Source organism: Hippoglossus stenolepis, chromosome 13, assembly GCF_022539355.2.
Source record: "Hippoglossus stenolepis isolate QCI-W04-F060 chromosome 13, HSTE1.2, whole genome shotgun sequence".
Lineage (NCBI taxonomy): Eukaryota > Metazoa > Chordata > Actinopteri > Pleuronectiformes > Pleuronectidae > Hippoglossus > Hippoglossus stenolepis.
This window is the reverse complement of record NC_061495.1, coordinates 8,465,708-8,489,116: the sequence shown is the minus strand read 5'-3', so window position 1 is coordinate 8,489,116 and position 23,409 is coordinate 8,465,708. Positions and strand designations below refer to the sequence as shown.

Below are 23,409 nucleotides of genomic sequence, written 5' to 3'. Positions count from 1 at the left end.
CGGAAGTAGGTTGCTGCTTGAGCCTGTTAGCTCCAAACCAAAACACAGGGGATACTATCGTTTTAAATGCACACGGAATTGGAAATAGTCTGACTTTCGCTTTGACTGTGTCTGTTGAAGTTATATGTTTTGGTCTCTGAGTCTGTCGGACGACTGAGAAGCAGCTGAACAGCCGAACCACGAAGATGGAGGTAAATGCTCACTGTCGAGTTAGCATTAGCCAGCCTCAGGACAGCAGATAGTGCTAGCACCTTGGAGTTAGCTTCTGATATAATGTAATGCTTCTCCCTTTCACTTGTGAATGGAGTTTTAAAACGTTACCAGACAGTTGCGGGTGACGCTATGTGATGTTTACTCAGCGACCTTTATCCTAAAGCTTTATATGTTTACGTTAAATATCGTGAATGCTCTGAAGTGTAATCTCACATTCCTCTGGTACAGTAGCAGTGTGTAAACCGAACAGCGATACTGTATTTCACATAGCGAGCCTCTTAAAGTGGCTGTCATTGCTCTGTCAGCCCTCCAGTACACGTGTCAATATTGACAGTAAGAAAGACAAACAGTGTCACATTCTAATCAAACCACCCTCAACTGATCTGTGTGTGCAAACATGGCTCCTGATGAATCAGAAAACATGTTGTAAAATCTTCTATGATCAATGGGTCTTTGATTCCAAGCAGAGAAACATTTTGAAGGTTTTTCAAATGAAACACTGCTGAATATCAAGTATGAGTTCGTAAACTAAGCAGACAAAAACAACCCAGTAATACAGCATACCTGTCAGTTATTATTCTTTCATTAGTTTGGTTTGTCATTTCCTCCCCCCCCTCCCCCTCTGCTGAAGCAGGACCCTGGTGGCTCCGGAGCAGAGTCTGCGGCTCCATCCCCAGCAGCCAAGTCAAAGGTACTTATCTTCACCAGGGACAACACCCATCTGTGCTTCAAAAATCTGTACTGTTGACTTAGAGCTGGGCAATAAAACTATTTTTAATTGCAATATAATTTATCAATAATATAAAAATCACAATGATAATGTGACATTTATCATGATGATTAGATTGATATGATTACACTGGCGCTTTTATCCAAAGCTACTTACAATAAGTGCATTCAACCGTGAGGGTACAAACCCAGAACAATAAGAATCAAGCAAGTACAATTTACAAAGTGCTAAATGTACGTGCCATATAAGTGCTACTAGATATTGTTTTTATTTTTTTTTAATAGCCGAGGTATAGTCGGAAGAGATGTCTTTAGTCTGCGGCAGAAGATGTGTAGACTTTCTGCTGTTCTGTTGTCATTTGGGAGCTTGTTCCACCATTTAGGAGCCAGGACAGCAAACAGTCGTGATTTTGTTGAGTGGTTGGCTCGCAGTAAGGGAGCAGCAGGCAGATAGAGTGAATGGACGGGCTGGGGTGTAAGGTTTGACCATGTCCCGGATGTAGGCTGGGCCCGATCCGGGAAGAAGGGGACATATTCTCCTAATGTTTTGCAGCCTGTATCTACAGGAACAGGTTGTTGCAGTAAGGGAGAGTTGACTCTGTGTCACACCCAGGTTCCTAGCAGTCTGGGTGTGGGCTACCACAGAGTTTTCAAATGTAATAGGTCATGGGGTGGGAGAGCTTTTCCCTGGAAGGAGAAGTGGCTCGGTCTTTTCAAGGTTGGTTTTCAGGTGGTGTGCAGACATCCACTGAGAGATGTCAGTCAAGCAGAGATTTGTGCTGCTACCTGTGTTTCAGAAAAAAATTTAAATTAAGTCAAGGTGGTTACTAGCTTTGTGAGTAGGAGGGGAAGGGCTGAGTGAGAGCAAAGGAAGAAAGTAAAAGTAGTAGGTCAGATGACTGTCTGGATGTTGAAGTCACCCAGAAGGACAAGTGGAGGGCCATTTTCTGGGATGTTCAATAGGAGGACGTCTAATTCTTCCAAGAAATCTCCCAAAAGACCTGGTGGATGGTAGAAAACAATTGTACCGGATGAGTAACTGTCACATCATGAAATTCAAAAGACAATGGTGTAAAATATGGCAGCAGGTAGAGAGAAAAACTAAATTTGGGGGAGATGAGTAAACCTGTACCACCACCCCTACCAGTGGGTCTGGGTGTGTGGGTGAAAGAGATGGCAGAGGAGAGAGCAGAGGTGTTGGTCGGTGTGATCCAAGTCTCAGTGAGAGCAAGGAAGCCAAGCGATTGCTGGGTAGCAAAGCCAAAGATGAAATCTGTCTTGCGGGTAGCGGACTGGCAGTTCCAGAGACACCCTGTGACAAGGTGTTGGATATGTGTGAAACGGGTGGGATAGATAAGAGAGGAAAGGTTACGGTAATGTAAATGAGTGCAAGGCCTATAGTATCTACGAGTAGATATGTGAACAGGGACGGAAAGTATACACATATTCAAATAAAAGGAAGCAGCGTTATAGTCAACCTCCCCCGAAAGACTCCTTTGTCTTTATCCTCCAAGTCTTCACTGACGCTTCAACCAATCCCTGGTTTTTAGACACCAGAGTTGACGATGATTGGCTACAGCTGTGCTGACCACACCCCCTGCTAATGAGTGAAATCAGGCCCCAGGTGGTGATGGTCCAGCAACAGAAACTCAGCAGAGCTCAACAGCAACAAACACTTTACTTCTCACCTTTATCAGTGAAGAGGTGAGTTAAACAAAATCTCCTAATTTACCAAAAACTGATGAAGGACAAAGTCTATTTACCTCACAGGTAGAAAGTAAAATAAAAATTAGCCCTTGACAAAAATCTGAATAAAATTCAAGCACTTTAACTCTAACTGGTTCTCTTTAACGCTCAAACACTTCAGTGAAACAAAATCCTAGCTCACACAAATCAAGGTAAGCCAAAACCTAAGACCGCAGATATAATAGTGTTCTAGCAGAGAAGCTTATTTAAAGAATACACTTAGCCTAAATCCAAGCAGTCCAGTAGTATGAAACCCCAGAAGTCCACTGCACACTGGTGTTGTGATTAGATTGATATCAATCGGTCATATCGTCCAGCACAGTGTTGTCTATATTGATTCTCTCTTTTTTTACATTATGTTTTCAGCTGGATACACTGTCCAAAGATGACCTCATCAAGTTTGCCAAGAAGCAGATGGCTGCCATGCAGAAGATGAAGGGCAGGTGTGCAGGTAAGTTATAAATGCTCTTAAATCTTGTGTATACTTGTGTTGGACTCTGTGGCTCTGTGGGCCAGCAGTATAGGAGGATGTGACATGCTTATGCTTATGATGTGATCTTTTATCAGATTTGGAAAAAGAAGTGGAATCCACCAAGCGGCAAAACAAAAGCAGTAACAGCAGTTCAGATGACTCCACGCTGATACAGGTTTGGTTGTAGGGCTGCATCTCATCATATGTATGCTTTTAATTATTCATATGTTAACATGCTGTTCCCATCTTCATAATGCATCATGTGAATCACGTGTGTGTGTAATACTGTAGGAGCTGACTGAGAGGATGGATGCCTTGCTGCTGGAGAAGGCAGAAATTCAGCAGAGTCTCTCACTGTCTCGTAAAGACCTTGAGAAGACTAAGCAGCAAGGAAAGGTGGGGAAAAATTAAGATCTACTTTAACATAGGAAATATGGTATATTCCAGGGGAATGTATAGTCGACACATTGATGCATGTATGTTTATAATGAAACAGGATCCTTACAACATGTGTCTGACTGTCTTTTTGTGCAGGATGATCTAGCGAAACTGCAAGGAGAGCTTGACCATGTGATAGAGGACCACCAAAGAAATATCAAGACCCTAGATAGCAGGATAGAGGAGTCCAACAACAAACACCAAGAGGAGGTGGCTTTTTTCCAGAAGTTACTGAAAGAGCGAGAAGAGAGTGACAGGGGGAGAGAGAGTGAAAGGGAGAGGGAGCGCCAAGCTGAACATGCCAGGGCAAAAGAGAGTGCCGAAGAAGTACGCCGGTGCTTGGAAGTGCAGCTGCAAACCATTCTAACTGAACTGGAAGCTACCCGCGAAGGAAGAACTCAGGAGATCGCTGAGCTGCAAGAGAGCCACCAAAGGGAGCTGACGGAGGGCCAGCAGGAGGTGGAGAACCTGAAGGAGGAGCTGGCTCAGAAGAGTCTGCAGCATGAGGAGGAAATGAGGGCACTGGAGGAGGACTGCGAGATCGAGAGGGACCGTCTCCTGTTGCTCCACGAGGAGCTGACGGAGCAGCTCGCTCTGAAAGGTACAACAGCATTTCATTTAAAAGTCTGAATTTTAACCATTCAATGACGCAATAATACAATTTATGTTATCTTAACGATTTATTGTTTTTTAATTATTACAATGGTCATATTTAATCACCAGAATTGTATGAAAAATGCACATGGCTATTTCTTAATATTTCATAGGCAAGATGCAATAAGTCTTTTTGTCTGTTCATAATATAAATATAAATATTTAAATATACAAATAGATATGCCATTGAAATACTCAGGAACATAATTCCCTTCTGATAATGAGTTATCAGAAGATTAAATAAAACTACTGTATGTTCAAGGGGAGCTAACTTATTGCGTGATGGAAATTATGCTAATGTTGCAGCACCATTTCTGTCCATGGTACAAGTAATAAGTCAGAGACTTTTTCAATTAACATGACTGTTATCTTCTCCAGACAGCTATCTGCAGGATGTGCAAGAAGAGGATGAGGATCCTGCTCGGGGTTCAGGGATCGCCAAAATGCTGGCACTGTCTGGATTAAGTCTGGGTGAGTCCAGCCACAATGACGGAGAGGAAACAGAGACTGGCAAACTGAGATCAGCTCTGGAAGACCTCCAAGCCCAGAACACCATGTTGCAGGATGAGCTCACCTTGCTCAGTAATGTGAAAAGTGAACAGGAAGCAGAGCTGGAGAGGATCAAGGAGGAGTTCCAGATGGAGAAAGAGGAGATGGAGTTTAAAATCAATGAATTGCAGTTGACCAGGGAAAGTGCCTCCAATGACACTGTAGGGACTCTCTATCCAGACCAACAACAGGTCCAAGGAGAATCCAAGGAGTCGGCAACGGATCCAGAGGAGCAGCAGAACCTGAGGGATCAGTGTGAGGCCTTGACCAGGGACAGAGACTCTGCCCTGGCTGAGTGCCAACACATGAGGGGCATACTTCAAGGTGTAGAGACAGAGCTGGTGGAGAAGACACAAGATTTTGTTGATCAGTACAATGCCATGAAGGAGCACGGAGCTAGTACTCTACAAGAACTCCACGATAAGATCGCTCATCTCAGCCAGGAGAGAGATGCACTTTTGGTGAAGGTCAAAGAGGTTACAGAGGAGAACAACACTCTGAGTGACACCATGGCTCAACAACAGCTGAAGCCTGAAGGTTCAACAGCTGAAGACCAGAAAGTCCAGGCATCCGTAGAGGAACAAACAAGTTTGGTCGGTGGGCTGAAGCAATCTGTGGAGGAGCTAACCAAGCAGAATAAGGAGATCCTCTCTGAGATGCAGATGAAGGAAAACATGACGCAAGACCTTAAAGAGATGATCACCAGGCTGACTGAGGAGCGAGACAAAATACAATCCCTGCTTCAGACGCGAATGGAAGAAATGCAGAATTTGAATGATGAGAGAGCAAAAGAATTTGAGAGGCTGCTGGAGGGGAAAGAAAGAGATGCACTTTTGCTGACAGAGGAAAAAGAGAAGGAGCTGAAGGGCTTGAAAAAAGAGAAGGAGGACGAAGTGCAACATCTGAACGAGGAGAGGGAAAAGATAGAAGAGAGTCTGAAAGAGGAGGTGAAAAGACGGCAGGAGATTGTTTCTGCTTTAGAGCTGAGTATCAAAGAGCTCGCCACAGAGAAGACTGACCTCCATCACAAAATGGAAGAGGCATCCTCGGGGCTCGCCAAAGCCCAGGACGAGAAGGAGCTTCTGTGCTCCAAGCGGGAAGCAGTGGAGGCTCAGCTGGAGCAGGAGATGTCTGAAAAGCATCAGCTAGAGGAGAGGTTGAGCTCAGCGACAGAGGAGGCAGAGCAGTCCCGCACCTCCATCGGAGCTCTGGAAGAAAATATGAATGAGGCACTCAAAAATTCCTCCGATGAGGTTGAGGAGCTCCGAGTGCGTGTAGATGAGCTGGAAAAGGAGAGGGATCTTTTGAAGACTACTCTCGAACAGGCTCAAGGGGAGAGAAGCGTAGAGGAGGTTCATAAGGAGCTCCAGGCCCACATCACTAACCTGGAACAGGAGAGGGACATGCTGAAAAACCATCTGGTGGAGTTGGTGAAGGATAACGAAGGGCTGCAAAAAGACCTGCTGGAACTGAAGTCAGTCAGTGAGAAGATAAGTGAGGAGAACCAGAAACTGATGGCTCAAGTTTCTCTGATGACTGAAGAGAAGGAAGAAGGGGAAATGGAGGATATGCAGCAAGAAAGAATAGCTTTCTCTGATCAGCTGACAGAGAAAGACTCGCTCATTTCTCAGTTGAGGAGTGAAATGGCTGCTCTCCAGGTGAATGATGTGTACCATGATTGGGAATTGCCTAAATCACACATTTGACCAACTTGACATAATATAACATTAGAATGTGAATAACAACATTAGAAATCATACTTCATTACACATATTTTGATATCTTTGATTTTTTTTTTCCAGAACAAAGAAAGTAAATTTTTGATAAATTTACTATTTGGAAAAAAAATTATCGCCCACTCTGAGACCCACCTGCAATACCACCAGTGGACAGCAGCACACACTTTGTGAATCACTGTTGTAGACTAAACTGCTGTCTTGATTAACTGACAAAATAATATGTATATTAAATGACAACCTAAGTGTTTCTCACACGACTGCAGTTCTTAATAAAAATAAAATAATTTAAATATAGGTTAGGGAATGAGTAAAATTATTTACTGTTTACAGCGTCACGATCAAAAACAAAATACTTTCTTTAAAGAACTATGCTGTAATTTATGTTTGAATTTTTCTTTTTCTCCTACTTTCTCCTATCACTTTCCCAGGAGTCTGCTTCCTCTGAGGAAACTGTGGACAATGAGATCAAACAGAAAATAGGTATGAAGGTGCCACATGTCCGTGTTAATGAGTAGAAAAATACAATATCTAAAATTGAACATTATTTTATAAAAATATTGTCATCTTAGTTTCCCTGTTTATTGGAGCAGCTAAGAAATTAATTGTTTTGAATCCCAGAATATAAATAAAAACTTCTATATAACCTCTGTTCCCTTCAGCGATCCTGGAGAAAGAAAAGAAAGAAAAGGACGAGAGGATGAACAAAATCAAGGCGGTCGCTGTCAAAGCGAAAAAGGAGCTGGACATCAGTAAGAAAGAGGTAGAGTTAAGAATGACATTTCTCAACCATAAATGTTTGTCGTCCCTTATTTGACATTTATAGATATATTTTCCCCTCAGTGGTCAGACTGGTGATTGTGAAAATCTCAGTCTATCATTAACTCGATTATTGTTTTTATTTCAGATTGCAAACCTTAATGAGGTGGTCGGATCACTGAAAGCAGAGAGGGAGAAAGTGAGCAGCTCTATGAAAGATATCATCCACGGTGCTGAAGGCTACAAGGTACGAGAGGATGTGGGATAAAAAAAACACCAGAATAAAATGCTTTGTTGTAATTTACATAATACTCACAGAAAGAAGGTTCTTGTTTCGAATCCCAGTCTGTTTGGAGTTTGCATGTTCTTCTTATGTCTGTGTGGGTTTTCTCCGGGTTCTCCAGATTCTTCCCACAGCTTGAGGTTGGGTTAATTGAAGACTTTTTAAGTTGACTATAGGTACGAATGAGCATGAATAGTTGTTTGTCTCTGTATGTCCACCTCTTGCCCAATATTAGGATTCTATGGGATGAAGCTGTTCATCCTCCGGTTCTGCCATTAAAAACTTAGTTTAAACAAATCATTGGATTTCGTCAACATAAACGCTTGAGTGCTTTTACTTTGAAATGGGTACAGGAAGTGTTGTAAATATTCATGGTTGTTACATATTTGACAGAGACTGTGTTAAAAGTTAATTCTATCTATTTTGCCGTGAACCTGGCATGGTACGAGGAGAAACTAGGCTAGTCCCTGACTCTCTAGAAGGCGCATGAGCAGCACGGCAGTGTGGCTGCTCTGACCTGATAACATGGGCGCTGAATCAAAACCAAGATGTTCTGCGATGCTCACGTGCCACTGACACATCCAGTGTAGCCTGGGCGTTACAGGATAAGCGGTACAGATGATGGATGAATCGATGGCTGGATGTATTAGAGTTGCATGTTAGTATTTCATTTGTAAATAAATAGAGCACCCATAAATTTGTAATGGAGTTAACATTATCCTTTTCCTTATTCTAATGTCTGCCGTTGATTAAAGGTTGCAAAATCAAATGTTATTCCATTTGATGGCATTTTAAATGATACGATTTTCTTCTAAACAAAAGCACAATATACACTTTCCATCATTAATCATTTGCTTAATTGTGTACATCCCTATTATGTTCCTAAATGGCAAGTGAAAGGGTTTTCTCTTCAAAAACAGACTTTGTGTGCGATGTCACCCCCAGTGGTTTTCATAATCAGTCCCCAGACTGCACTGTGCTTTATGACTTAGTCTCCATTAAAGAAGAAACCACTCTGTTGTGTCTAATGAGAGTTTTTCCCCATCCACACTCAAATGTAAATGCAGCTGATATTTGAGATTCATAGTGTTTACCTTCACTGAGCTATTCAACCGGCTTCCAGTAATGTTTGTGTGTTTGTTTGTGTGTGTGTGTGTGTGTGTGTAGAATCTGCAGATTGATTACGACACGCAAACAGAGCAACTGGATAAGGAGAAAGAGAAGGTGGAGGCGGCAGAGAGACAAATTGCAGAGCTGACCAAACGACTCAGCAGTGCTGTCACACAGGTAACACACACTCAATCACACACACCAGTAACAAACATAGAAAGTGCTCTCGCCCACCGCTAAATCCAAGCAGTGCCACTTTGTCCGGCAATACATCTCTCCAATACGTCTCGCATAACTCTGTTTTTATCTGATTTACAGTGAGTCATTTTAGCCAGGGACACTTTACCCAGCTATGCTTGGCAGCGCGGCACCCACAAATAGCTCATCAGACGTGACTGGGTGAGCTGGGGAGAAATAGTGTTTATATATCCTCCTCTCCTCCAGCTCATAACTGTCTCTTTCCAGTGAGAGAACAACAGACAGGTACAGTAAATGGAGCGGAGTATAGCTTCCATCTGCCACATGCAAGTGCAACACCATTTTCTCAGACACAGGTTTATTCTTGTGTGCACTCATGGGTCTCTGGGGGGGGTGGGCAGACTAGAAGCTCGTCAGGGATCCCACAGTATGTCTGGACATCTCTGTTTACCAATCATAGTTTCAGTGTTTGGCTGACAGATGATGGGAGGTGGCTGCTGCTGCTGCTGCTGCGGCTGCTGGTTCAGTGTTCCCTGCACAAACAGCCCACAGAGGCTGCCGCTGTCAGATTTGCATGAATGGTTTTCAGTTTGTGCATTTTCAGATAAAAAACGTGCATCTGCGAGTGGTAACATTGTATGGTTTTAACTTTTGCATTGTGACATCCACCCTTATTGTTTTTAGTGTGATTGTAAAAGAACAATAACATTTATCTGTTCTTAATCGCAGTAAAGTCAAAGGTTGATGACGCTTTTAACGTGCGACAGGCGCAAAAGGAAAATAACAAAAAGGAAACAAATAGCCCAGGTGAAAAAGCAGTGTCATCCCCGTAGAAGATGACACTGACGAAGATGTCGAGAGTTTGTGGTGATAAGAGCCAAACCGGTATCGTAAAGAAAATCACGTGATCTCCGCAGCTCATAAGAGTAAAACTGGGCTTCTGAAAATCCTTTTTAATTTCACAAATTATCAATAGATCACATCCTCTGTATTGTTAACTCCTGTGAAGTTATAATTATTTAGAGATTTAGGTTTGTCACCTGCAATGTCTATGCTTTTTCCAGTACGAGATGTTGAGCAGTCAGAAAGAGGACCTGTTGGCTGGTGGGGAGACCATCAGGAGCACAGTGAGGCAGCTGGAGGCCCAGAACCAGGAGCTACAAAGACACACAGCCAGTCTTGACAAAGACCTGATGGCTGAGAGAGCCATGAAAGAACAGAAGATCAAGGTAGAAATAAAGAGACATGGATCCACCCTTTTAATTCCGTGCACTTGTTGGCCTCTGTTCCCTGATACACAGACTGTATTTGAAACTAGAAAAACATAATTAAGTTCCTATTTACAAATTCCTTAAGTGTCTTCATATCACGATTTATTCCTTTTTAATTTTCTGAAATCAACAGAAACTACCCCCCACACACACCCCTCTGTGTTTGCTTGTCACTGTAGGACTTGTCATCTGCCGTCAAGGAGGTAGAAGAGCTGACAGCACAGCTCCACAAGCAGCAGCAGCAGTCTCAGCAGACTGCTCAGGAACTGGAGCAGCTACGCAAGGTACACAAACAGAATAACACACAAAATGCTTCTCAGACACTAGTGTGTCTCAGAGGGCCTGTCCACTCAGGCGACTTGACTGGTGATGGCCGGCCTGCAGCTACAGCAGCACCTTTCAGAGAGAAGGGGAACTTTTCTTGCCCACAGCACAGGAGCTGCTGTTGCTTTTCCATTAGTGGAGACCTACATAGTACAGCAGTGTACACAAACGCTGCCCGCAGGTCTGACTTTGTTGACATATGACAATATGTCCAAATTTTTTAGTATAGCTCAATAAACGTGATGTTTTTGAGGTTGATGCTACTAATGGAAGAAAGAACAACACTGATACATTGGGCACGATTAAGATCCCACAATGTTTGTTATTAAATAGTAGTGATACAAATATACACATTCTGAGGAAGCATGTTTAAATTGAACAATGTTCCTAGATTGTAATTAAACATAGTGATCAGTGATTACATTATCATAGTAATTTTACTAAAACATGACTGGAATCAATAAATTATATATAAATCTTAAATTAAGAAACAGTGAACACAGATAATCAGAAGAAGTCTTCAGAAAAACATGTCACCATCTTATTGTCAACATTTGTTTGTGTATTATTTAAGAATATCGTTGTTATATAAAACAACAGATTTTATACTTGGTTTGGCTCTGGATATTTATATTTTAAAGTGTTACAAATTCTAGCTACGTATTTCATGCAGTGTAAAATAGTCAATAGAATTCAGAAAAAATAGTCCTTTATGGAAAATAGTTCTAATTCTTAACCGTATCTTGTTTTTCCTAAAGTTTGAGATAAATGATTTGACTGACAGGAAGATATGGTTTTAGCTTTGTGCCCTGTATTGATGTAGTACATTGACTCTGCCTCTAGGGGGCGCAGCAGAACTCACTGATGGACATGGAGATGGCCGACTATGAGCGTCTGGTGAGAGACCTCAACGCCAAAATTTCAGAGAAGGATGAGTGCGCTGAAGAGTTAAACAGTCAGATAAACATACTCTCCCAGAAGGAGGACACACTCAAGCAGGAAATCGGTATGTACACGCTCACCCTCACTTACTGACGCTCTAATTGAAACCCCCAACAATTTATTTTATGTTGAGCAGTGTAATTATGTAGGAATCACATAAGTTGCCAGTTTTAATCACATGGTTGTGTCACAGCATGATTCCACATCAAAGGGATAGTTCACCCAAAAATGAAAATTCACTCATCTTCTCACCACTATGCCGATGGAGCGGTGGGTGAAGTTTGAGTCCACAGAACACGTTTGGAGTCTAAGGGGTAAACAGAGTTGCAGCTGAATCCATTGAAGTAATTGAAGTAAACGGGACCCCTTCTTCAGATGTAAAAAAAAAAAAACGGACAAAACGGACTCTTGGATGACACCACCATCAATTTTCATTTTTATGTGAACTATCCCTTTGTTTTCTTGTTGTTTGATCAGAACTTAAACCAAACCTGTGCAATCCTGTTCAGTTCTTCATCAGTGACAAATAAATGTATACTGCAGGTTTTAGGAACACAAGTCTACAGTCACTGATAGTAAACATCCATTATTACTGCAGAGCTCTAATGATTTGCGTTCTACCATGTAACTGCACTGTTGCTCCTCACTGTCAATCTGTATAATGAAGGCAAAATACTGAAAAAAATAGCTAATAAAAAGTCTACAGAAGGAATTGAACTTAAATTATTTCATCTGTCTGTGTACGTGCGTTTGTGTTTGCTCATGTGCCTGTGAACCTGTATCTGTCTCCAGAGGCTTTGAAGTCCCAGCTGGACCAGGGGGAGGAGAAGACCTCCAATATGAAACAGCTGCTGGTGCAGACCAAGAAGGACTTGTCTGATGCCAAGAAACAGGTCTGTGTGTGTGTGTATCTATGTGTGTGCGTTTGTGTGCGTCCCACTGGATTTCCTAATACTGCGTCACTGCCTGATGAAATTAAATTGTGGTGTGCTACCATATGTGGGAATGATTGCTGAAAGGGCCTTGAAGATGCTGGGAATAGTTAATCATTTGTGGGTGTGTTGCCATGTTTACGTATACGGGTGTATGCATTTAATCTTTCACTGTGCGTGTCTGTGTGTGTGTGCAGGAGAGCTCCCTCATGATGCAGCAGGCCTCTCTGACAGGAGAGCTGGAGGCTAACCAACAGCAGCTAGAAAGCTCCAAGGTAACACCAGCAGCTACACCCAGCATTAACTTCTCCCGCTGTCAACAGTTTAATACAGAAGGTGTATATTAAAGTGTGTGTATCCAATTAGATCGCGGTGTGCGAGCTGACGGCAGAGCGTCATCGTCTGCAGGAGCAGCTGAGGTCTACACTGGAACAGCAACAAAGAACCTGCAGCTCCCTGCAGCAACGCATCAACAGCCTGCAGCAGGAGAGAGACGATGCTACGGTACATGAAAATTAAATTTTCCATTTTTAACTACTACTACTGATTAAGCTATAATTTTGCTATACAACCTCAGGGTGGTAGTTTCCAACAGGCTTTGCACTTTTTCATCTTTCCCTCATCTCCCCCCTCCCCTCTGCCATAGCCTTGTTAGAGATTTTAATATTTTTATGGATTTTTGTTCAGTGTAAAAATGCCTGGAAGAGGGTTCCAACTGTACTGGGAAAGATGGCTGGAAAGAATAGAAATGCAAATCCATTAACCTTATTTGAACATTGTCAGTAGCACAAGCATCAGTTGGACAAACGCAGTGTTTTTCTAATTGAAACTGACTCAACTTTTTTTATTCAGCTGGGGTGTTTTTCCCAGACATTGGTACATTGTGCAAGTACAGTGAACCTGACTGCAGCAGACTGAGAGTTTTGATGAGGCACCATTGGAAACATCAGTGAGAAAATGTTACAGGTTTACTGGTTATTTTCTCAATCAGACAAATAAATACTAAGGCCATTGAGATCATGGTCTGACACAAATGAAAAAAATCTGCTCATCTCTTACAGTCTGTCCATTTGCTCCCACTTTTATTTCCCTGTTTGAGAGAAAAGAAAAGATTAATCTACATTTAACATGTTATTTACTGTATATCTCTGCTTGATCTTCGATTCCAGGCTGAGCTTGCGGCAACGACAGGCGAGTTTGAGGGCTACAAGGTGCGAGTTCACAATGTGCTCAAACAGCAAAAGAGCAAAACCACCTCTCAGAGCGAAGGAGACTCTGGCAAACTAGAGAGGTAAGAACAACACGTAATGCATTGTGAGTGTTCAGTGAATGTAATCCTTCAGAGTACAGGGAAATGGCTCTGTACTCCTGCATATCCAGCATAGTCAGTCAGTCTTTTAATTACATTTTTATTTATTGAGTGGTTATATAGTTGTACATCTTAGAAAGTTTCACTGGCATATCCTTTTATTTCATTTATTGATTTTCTCTGGATTGTTTTCCTTTTAATACCCCACTCTTTATTTCTTACTTCACTTTTGTTACTTAACTTCAAAACATTCAGTTTCTTTTAGCATTTTAATGTTTTATCTTTAATGTTATGTTTTTGTATTTATTTTGTTTTATTTTTATCTTTGTTTACCTGCCTTTGGTGTTTCCTCATTGAAAATTCATGAGATTTACACCAGTGTTTCCCCAGTTCCTCTTATTATAATTTTCCTCTAATTATGGGTGGGGTGTGGGATATTGTTTTCAACACTTTTATTCTGTACAGCACTTTGTGTTATATTATTTGCTAAAGGTGCTGTACAAATAAAGTCTTAATTAGTGGGTGCAATTTTAACACTGTCATTGTGCTGCTGCACTGTTCAAAACTGGCTTTAGAGTATTTGTACACAAGGCTACTGACACTGGTCCTCATGTATAGCACCCTCAAACATGTCATGGGACATCACAATACCCTTCATTTGCATAATACACATCTAGCGACTAGTCTGTCACACCCACTTAACTTCACCTAAGCCAGTTAAAGCTAAAGCGGAGGCCAAAATTTCCTATATACCTTGGAAGCAGTTGACCGATAACAAAAGAGAGGGCAAGCTGGCCAATTAGCGCAGACTAGGCTTTATAGGGGGAGGGCCTTAAAGAGACAGGCGATAATGTCTCAGGCAGAGGCTGAAGCAATGGACAGTGGTCTCTTTCTGAACATTAGAGCATATACAATTACATTTTACCCTGATTATGAGCATGTATCACCTCCATAGAAAATAAGAAGGAACTTCAGAGTTCCATGCATGTCTGAAAGCAGCTTACGAGTTGGTCAGTGTAATTAATGCGATGTGTGTCCCACAGGGAGCAGTTCTCCTCTCAGGTAGATCAGCTGAAGTCCAGGCTGGCAGAAAGCCAGCAGAGCCTCCAGAGCAGCACAGCAGAGCTGCAGCAGCTCCAGACTGAACATGACACTCTACTGGAGAGACACAATAAAATCCTCCAGGAAACTGTGAGCAAGGAGGCAGAACTCCGCGAGAGGTGAGCTTGAATTACTGTATGTTCCCCCATATATCCCTGTTTTTGTTTGTTTTTCAATCTGACTTTTACTCCTCGGATGTGATTTTGCAATCATTAGACATATGCACACATTCTGTCTTCACACCTGATGAGGCCTGGCAAACAGCTGCCACTCTTCGGTCCTTTCCTGCTTATTCTCCACAAACCTAACTGTCTTCTTTCAATTCCACCTTGCTCTGTCTCCACCTCAAGGCTGTTGTCTGTGCAGTCAGATAAGATGGCTCTGCGCTCAGACCTGTCCCAGGCTCAGAGTGACCTGTTGTCTCAGGTGGAGGCCCAGCGGCAGACGTACAGGGAGCAGCTAAGGAGGCTGCAGGATGACCACCGAGCCACTGTAGAGACCCTGCAAAGCCAGCTGACCCGTGTTGAGGAGCAGCTCTTCACACTGCAGAACCAGAACAGTAAGCATCCATGCAAATTACAAACTTGATCCATTCAAATGTATCAGTACCTGATTCTGTACATAGGGGAGTAAACATAAGAATCAAAAAAAGTAACTGCAGCTCAAACATAGAACGAGTGGATGAGTGGTATCGTATTGGTCTCTTCTATGAGGGGAATTATGTGAGAGAGAACATAGGAAGGATGGGGGTCTGCTGGAAACACATTCGTCACCTCCCACACAGCTGCCCTCTGGAGTCAAACAGCAAATACACGTAGTAATGACTAGAAAAGGTGTGCACACGTGTGTGTGCGCGTGATTCCTCTGTCACATCAGTGTGGCCAGGTGTTGCTGAGGCTTCTCAGCTCTGTTCCCGCCTCTCAGTGTGGCAAACCACTCACTGTCGCATCTGGAGAGACTCATCATTAGTGTCTCACAGATGCACACCAGTATTAGTGAGATATCAACAGCCAATATCAGCCACAACTGAAGGTCATATTTGAGCTTTTTTACCACTATATTTGGATTTAAAAAGCAACAATGCGCAAGGTTCACATCAGTGTGTTTTACTGGGGCTATTGTTTTTACTGTTATTATAAAATATTTCTTATAAATCAGAAAGTTGTAATAACGGTTACAAATTGATCAGTATTTCTCATGTTTTGCATAGTTTATTCTTAAAGGGGCCAGTGTGCAGAAAAGATTTATCACAAGTCATATCGTTATCGCGATATTCAACAAGGTTATCGCATGTTTTCCTAATATCGTGCAGCCCTACACTGAACCATTAATCTCAAAACGTTTCACAAATTAGAAAACCTGTGGAGGCTGCAGCGCTGTGTTCCTGATGTGCTCTCACTGTCCCACTCGAACACATTCACACTCACAAAACCAAAAAACTGACATATGCATAAAGCAGGATCTTATCATCTCGGTCATTAGAAGAGTGGCAGACTAGAGGTGTGTTGGTGAGGGGACTGGTTCGGAGTCTGGCCTCTCGGTTCAGTTTCAGGTTCATTAATCACCATCTTCTCTTTTGTCCACCCACACTCTCAAGTGCCCCATCCGTCCCCCTTCTCTTCCCACTTGTCTTTGTTTATGCCAACTAAACTGGTTTAAACAGGAATGTGTCTGGTGCCCCCTCATGTCACAAAGCAGTAGGACAATGTCTCACACTTTAGTGTGAATCTAAGTGGAAATGATAGAAAAATGTTTTGCATAGTATGTAGTTCAGTTGTGGTCTTTGAGATAATAGCTATGATATAAGATCTTTTGACATTTCTTTGACTTGTTGAAGCCATGGTGATAGTTACTTGAATAAGAGTGTTATGAATTGAATTATAAAATTATCTCAAATTTTATCCAGTTTTAAGGTAATCCTAGTTTGTGTAACCAATCAATAAATAAAATGTATATATTACATTTTTTACATTTTCTGTTTGTTAACCTTATCCTCAGCTTTTTATTACACATGTATGAAGCTGCTGAAAAAGGCAAAGATTTGTTCTACAAACCTTTCATCCTCTTTCAGGTGCAGTGTCGGTCCAGTCCAGCCGCAAGTCTCTGTCCTCAGACCCTCAACGCAGAAACACCGATCAAAACCAGATAGGCCTGGGACTGATGGCTCTCAGCGACCTTCAGTCTATGGCCAGGGAAGAGGGCGAGGGTATGGAGATGACTGAAAGTGAGAGCCCTTCTCCTGCACTTACACCCCTCCCCTCTCTGGAGCAGCTCCTCATGTCTCCGGATCCCAAACAAGGTGATGAGATGCGCCATAATATTTACTCCGTATATAAAATGTCTGTCACACAAGTTCCAGATTCATTCTGTGACCGAAACCTGTTTTTCTTGACCCTGTTTGGGTCAAGAAATGCAAATTCAGAAAGAGATTCTACTTCACTATACACTGGAGCAAATGATCATCCACACATGTAAAAATAAAGACATTACTACATGAGCTACAGAGTTGGCTTCTACGCCCGCAAACTTCTCATACCACGATCTTAACCTGTGTGTCTTTGTTTTCATCTCTAGAGCCATTTGTGTGGACAGTGGAGCCGACCAAAGAAGAGCTAAGTCAAAAGCTGACCACAGCCACACGCAGCATGGAGCATATGAACAGCCTGCTGCATGAAACCGAGGCCACCAACGCTGCTCTCATGGAGCAGATCACTGTATGTACACACACACACACACACACACACACACACACACACACACACACACACACACACACACACACACACACACACACACACACACACACACACACGAAGCACAAAAAACATTAGTTTACTCTCGCAACAGTTTGTTTAAACAGTTAATTTAACTGGATTCAATTTGCAATTACACACACTGCTCATTTAAAATAAATTTAAAGATTAAATACTTTTCAGACTTTAAAATTTCACGAATATACTATTCTTTGAAAATCCATCTGTTCATAATGACACAGAAACACAGAAAGTCCTTACAGTTGGGAAACTGGAATGTTTGATTTAATTGCTTGAAGAAAGATTAATTAACAGATTTTATTGATCAATTATGCAATTAATGTGTTGCCTTAGCTCTAAAGAGTGTTAACAAATATCTCATGTCATAGTAGTGAGAAATAAACTCAGTCTTGAGTTTGCAGATTTTATTTCATGCTTAGAAACAATCAAACAGAAAATGAGATACCATCATTGTGTAAAATTAAATTTCGTTGATCAGTCTTCGATAGTTTTTTTTTGTTTTGTTTTTTTGGTGCCCAACACCAAATTAAACCTGCCGGAATGCCCCGACAGTGATATCAAACAGCCTGGCGTTGTTCAGGGTCCCCTCTTTGTCCAGGAGGAAGTAGAACTTGTGTCCTTTGACCCTGAGGGGGATAAATGAGGGGGACTGCTGCCTGTGCGCGTGACAGGCCACCTCGGACAGTGGGACAGTTATTCTCCGGCCTTGACTTGCTCCCAAAGGCGACTGTGTACCGACTGTCACCATCCTCCCCCCCTGATGTAAGACCACCTTGCACACAGAGCGACGGCAAAACAAAGTCCCGAGCCCGACGATCCCCGCACCGACTGCCAGGCATCCCAGCGTGAAGCCGTACCTCCAGATGTTCGACCCCAGGTTCATCTCAAAACTCCACAACCCAGCCAGCCCGGTGGTGGTGGACGTCGTCTTGGCTTTCCCTTTGTCTGGCGTGCCCCCTGTGTTCCTGAGCCCCGTGTAGGCGAAGTGAGCCAAGTAGGTCCAGAAGACGAGCTGTCCCCCGCAGAAGATGGCCAGGAGCTGGAAGAAGCGGGTCCGGTCGTGGTCGAACAGGATGACGTCTCTGGAGGGCTGGGCGAAGGTGGAGAGGCTGCGGCGGGCTGTCAGCTGCCTGTGCGCGGCGTGGCGGCTCGACTGGACCGATGTCCCCCAGCACAGGCCCGGTATACACGAGACCCGGGGAGACAGGCCGCTGCTCGGTGAAGGCTGAGCCGACATGGACGCGTTTCTACAGACTGACACTTTGTGCTGGATGTTAACGAGTCGGAGCTGCCTGGAGTAAAACTCCAACACTCCACACAGACGCTCCAAACCCATCTCTCCCGACGTGTTAACGTTTTAGTTTTACACTCAGCTAATTCACAGACAATCCCAGTGTGTGTTCACCGTTTAAAGTTGCCATAGAGAGCTTTTTTAATGCGTCTCTTCCAACACACCGCGCAACTATGTCCTACAGAGCGCCGCCATGTTTGTTATGCGTGACGTATGCTGTCACACTACGGTAAGTAGAGGCGGTCAAAATTACCCATTCCCGTACAGAGGAGCAACGCGATAACTTTATTTCAAACAAAAACACTTCACTTCCACACTGATTTAATGACTTAACGAATTTGTTTTTATTCAATTACACATTTAACTGCTTTGCAATGTTTATAAAAACCGTATATATACAAACTTTCAAAACACAGTAGCTGTGCTTTACAAGTTAAGAATGAAGGATTAAATGCAAACAAAAGGAAACATTAGGAGCAATTTGATATAACAGAGCAGCAATCTTACAGATGAGAAAAGACTACAAATAAAATAATATTTTAAATTTCAAATGAATAAAATAGCTGGAAAGATCAAAGCTAGGATATAAAAATGTTGAAGATAAATTTAGATCCCTGAAATCCTGAGAAAAAACACATTAAGAGGGATTTGAAAGAGAATAAGGAGTTGCCAGAAGGATCAAAGTGGGGGCCCTGACAGAAAATGTATTGTTCCATACAAAAAAAGAAAAATTATAATATCTGTACCTTATTTCCTCTTTATAAAATAAGCTGTTTTACTTGACTTTTCCTGAGGAAATCAGATTTTTCTCACTGTAGATATCTTTTTTAATATTTCCATAGGAAAGGCACATGAACATGCTTGTTCTGCACAAGCACATTAATATCCTCAATGTTGAGTGAGCACCATTCTTTCCATGCTAGTGAGAGATGTGCAGATTTGGGGATTTAGTTCTAATTTATTTTGCCGGTATTTTTCACCTGCTAGTTGTTGAAGAGTGAAGTGCGTCGTCTCGAGCGAAACCAGGAGAGGGAGAAGAGTGTGGCCAACCTGGAGTATCTGAAGAATGTCCTGCTGCAATTCATCTTCCTGCGATCCGGCAGTGAGAGGCAGGGACTGCTGCCAGTTATTCACACCATGCTGCAGCTCAGTCCAGAGGAGAAAAGCAAACTGGCTGCCATTGCACAAGGTACAGTGTGTACAATATGAAAGTTTGAATTTAATTGAATCATACTGCTTTGTCTGTCATTACAGAGCCTGTGCAGAGCATCTGAATGGGTCCAAAGAAGGGGTGCCATATTGTTAAAAAAATGTATTGAGTAACATGTAAAGTATACACATAAAATATATCAGTACTTGCAACCTGAGCACTGGACAAACTTCCTATAAACTCTTAGTTTGTCATTGTTATATCATGATGTTGGATATGTTTTGATATATTAAATATGCTTACAGTTGGAATCTGTTAACTGCTATAATGTGTACATGTAGCAACCGACATTAAACCAATCATCATATTCTCATCCTACTGTATCACAACAGCAACGTTCACACACAGCATCTTAACACACAGACTCAAACACCCAAATAGTTTTTTAATCTATCCTTTATTGACGCATACATCTTCCTCTGGTTAATTCAAAGAACTTTCTATTTGTTAATGTTCATCTCCAGAGGTTGAAGTACCATAGCATTTAGCTTTCATAATTTCTAACCAGATGTTCTCTGCTCTCTCTTGTGAAGGTGAGGAGGAGGGGTCTGGGTCTCGGGGCTCGGGCTGGTCCTCCTATCTCCACAGCTGGTCTGGAATCAGATAGACCTGAATCCAAACCAGCTCAACAATGGGAACATTGGGAGCACAGTGCTAAGACGTTACTGGAACTTTTTCTGTGAAAACCTGTATTGTTCATTCAAAACAGTGTCAAATGAGTGATATGCTAACTGGGGAATTTAATAATGTTTGGAGACATAATAGAAAGGACCAAAGAATGTACAAAAACTGAATGACAATGTGGGACAGAGATGAAACTAAATCATTTAGATGAATATTTAATGAGCAGTGCAATAGATACACCAGTCTCTTGTCAATGAATGTGAACAGGGACATGATTCTGTCTTCCATGATTTTTGACTTATATTTATAACATTTACTGGACATGGTTACACTTCCTTGAAGTGGAGCTCATAAGGGATTATAAGGCATCATTATCACAATGAGAATATTGTGAATGAGTTAATGATGTAAGAAACATTGTTTAATTTGTGACCATGTATGGGGGGGTAACTGTTAATAGCATAACATCAATACAATATTTAGATGTTTGATTACTTTGCAAGAAAGAATTCCACATCTAATGGGCAGCACAGGATATTTGAAGGACTTCTACTGTTTTAGGTCTTTTGTGGACAAATAACACACATTTCTTTCAGTTGTTTTTAAGGACTCTACCTGTACAGGTGGCCATTTTGAAATAATTTCCACTTTTAGTTTTTACTGTCGTGTGGAAGGTGGGGGGGGGGAAATCTTTACTATTCTGTGCTTTGGAAACAGTCTTAAGTATGTGATTTCAGTGCATGAGCTAAAGCAAACATCCATCATAAAATCGCTTTATTTACAAAGAGGTGCATATCTAACTTTTATCAGGTTCACCTGACCAACATCACTGAGCAGTATCATACATGGTATATTTGCACTTTTCCTGACTGAGCGTGCAGTTGATCAGTTCACTAAAGCCTGAAGAATGAAGCAGTTAAACCTTTCTTTTACTCAACTGCAGTTAATCATATTCAATAGTGATGGTATTGAATTCTGTTTTGGTTTCTGTGTAATTTGTTGTTAGTGGTTAATACCAAACTATTGTTTTCATGATTTCTGTTTCCATTTTCTGGAACCAATTATTGATTTGTCAGTTGTTGTGCTGTCGTTAAAACCTCCAAACATGAGTGATTTCGTCTGAAGTCGGCTGTCTTCTCAGTCCCTGTGACACCAAGCACATCCACCCTGCTAAAGTGTCCTTGAGCAAGACTCCCAACCAGACTCATGGGTGCTTCTATTAACAGCGTTCATCATGACCTCCGGCCCTACTGTTGGGATTTTGGAGGGGGACACAACTCCACACAGAGGTCCCACTTCCCCTAAAACACACATTCAAACATTTCTGTTCATGTTTCCTTTACATAAATACTGAAGTTCAATCATTGATAAAGATAAAGTCATTGATAAATCATTGGAATCATTGAAATCATTGATAAAGATAACTGGCTTGTTCTAATTCCACTGGCAGCTTTTTTTTTTGTGATTCTTTCAGCGTGAGTGAATGTATTTTTATCCTAGGCTTTTATATTTATGAGGGTTGATGTCAGCAGGAGGGATGAGAAAAACGGACCAATATAATATCTATGTGGGTGAATAAACTTTTACTGTATATTGACTGGAGTGTTATTGTGTTGAAATCTTAATTTACATAAGGCAACAGCTGGTTTCACAGACAGTGGTGTTTCACAGCTACATGTTTATTTATTTTTGGAGAAGTTCCATGTTGCTGGAACATACAAGGCACACAGACTGTTCAGATATTCATCAGGAGGGGCTGCGAGAGAGACAACAGAGCACCTCGTGTTTCCAGACTTGTAAAATCTTAACGTTGCGCAGATGACACTTATTTGTTCCTCTCTTTTAATCAATGAATTTGTCACGACTTGCATTTGTTACCTCAAATGCGGGATAGCTCAGAACTTTCTGCAACCAAATATGAATGGGAATGATGATTTGATATTTAGGCCTGGCTCAGTTAACCCCCAGTTAAACATCACTCTCTGTCCCATGAATATATTGGTAATGACATTAAGGCCTGCGCTGGACATGCACCTAGGTACATCAGTGGTGTACTGACGTGTGCCCAGTCGGAATTAACCTGAGGTCCTCACCCAAGGATTTGCTTGTCGGGTGAGCGGGCCTTTTCTGTTACTCGATAAATTGAACTTCCAGGGGAGATCAGACTGGTTGGCTCCTCTGTTAAATTGCTCTCACGAATATATTATTTATGAATGTGCTTTTATTAGCCCTCTGGTCTGATCTTACTCGTATCTATTCATTCATCTCTTTTTATACAATGACATTCTTGTAACCCCCATTTTATTTATGTCAATTATTTTTCCTGTTTTATTTTCTTTCTTTTATTTGGCTTCCTTTCATTAAAGATTGCTTGACATTCTAATTGTTTTTTTAATTGCTTGTGTCATTTTAATCTTGTAAAGCGCTTCAGATGCATCATTCGTTTCTTTCTTACTCTGAATTTCTCTTGTTCCTATCACAGTCTGATCTCTCCTGGAGGAGAGAAGGGGGAGTCAGGCCTTTTCCTTTTAAGGAAATAAATGTGGTTTGGGTATCATGACGCAGCCAGCGGAGGAACCAACAAATAATAGCTGCCATATCTGCCACTGGGAGAAATAAAGTTAGACATATTATTATGCTAATGCCTCACTGAGGCGCAGCACTGTCATTATAGGATTTCATATTTTCTTTGCAGTTAATTTTATCACCTATTATTATCCTCTTATTTTCATCCACTGTAGTAA

The 23,409-nt window shown here is 41.8% G+C and overlaps 2 protein-coding genes across 4 annotated transcripts; one reads left to right on the top strand and one right to left on the bottom strand.

The window, feature by feature from the left end:
* LOC118119999 (GRIP and coiled-coil domain-containing protein 2) lies at positions 1-23,048 on the top strand. Of its 3 annotated transcripts, none has more exons than XM_035174544.2 (24): positions 1-191; positions 848-904; positions 3,055-3,139; positions 3,256-3,335; positions 3,452-3,556; positions 3,695-4,199; positions 4,631-6,459; positions 6,969-7,020; positions 7,200-7,300; positions 7,445-7,543; positions 8,747-8,866; positions 9,952-10,116; positions 10,338-10,442; positions 11,326-11,488; positions 12,217-12,317; positions 12,554-12,631; positions 12,723-12,860; positions 13,526-13,647; positions 14,709-14,885; positions 15,117-15,325; positions 16,838-17,065; positions 17,341-17,480; positions 19,819-20,020; positions 20,575-23,048. In XM_035174544.2, the coding sequence occupies exons 1-24, from the start codon at positions 186-188 to the stop codon at positions 20,646-20,648; spliced, it is 4,941 nt and encodes a 1,646-aa protein (XP_035030435.2). In that variant the 5' UTR covers positions 1-185; the 3' UTR covers positions 20,649-23,048. The 3 variants fall into 3 exon arrangements, with proteins under 3 accessions (XP_035030435.2, XP_035030434.2, XP_035030437.2); XM_035174543.2 differs by having other exon boundaries at positions 845-904; XM_035174546.2 differs by lacking the exons at positions 1-191; positions 848-904 and adding an exon at positions 1,295-2,646.
* tmem223 (transmembrane protein 223) lies at positions 17,930-19,064 on the bottom strand. Its single transcript, XM_035174548.2, has one exon. The coding sequence runs from the start codon at positions 18,874-18,876 to the stop codon at positions 18,067-18,069; it is 810 nt and encodes a 269-aa protein (XP_035030439.1). The 5' UTR covers positions 18,877-19,064; the 3' UTR covers positions 17,930-18,066.
* Positions 23,049-23,409: the final 361 nt, after the last annotated feature.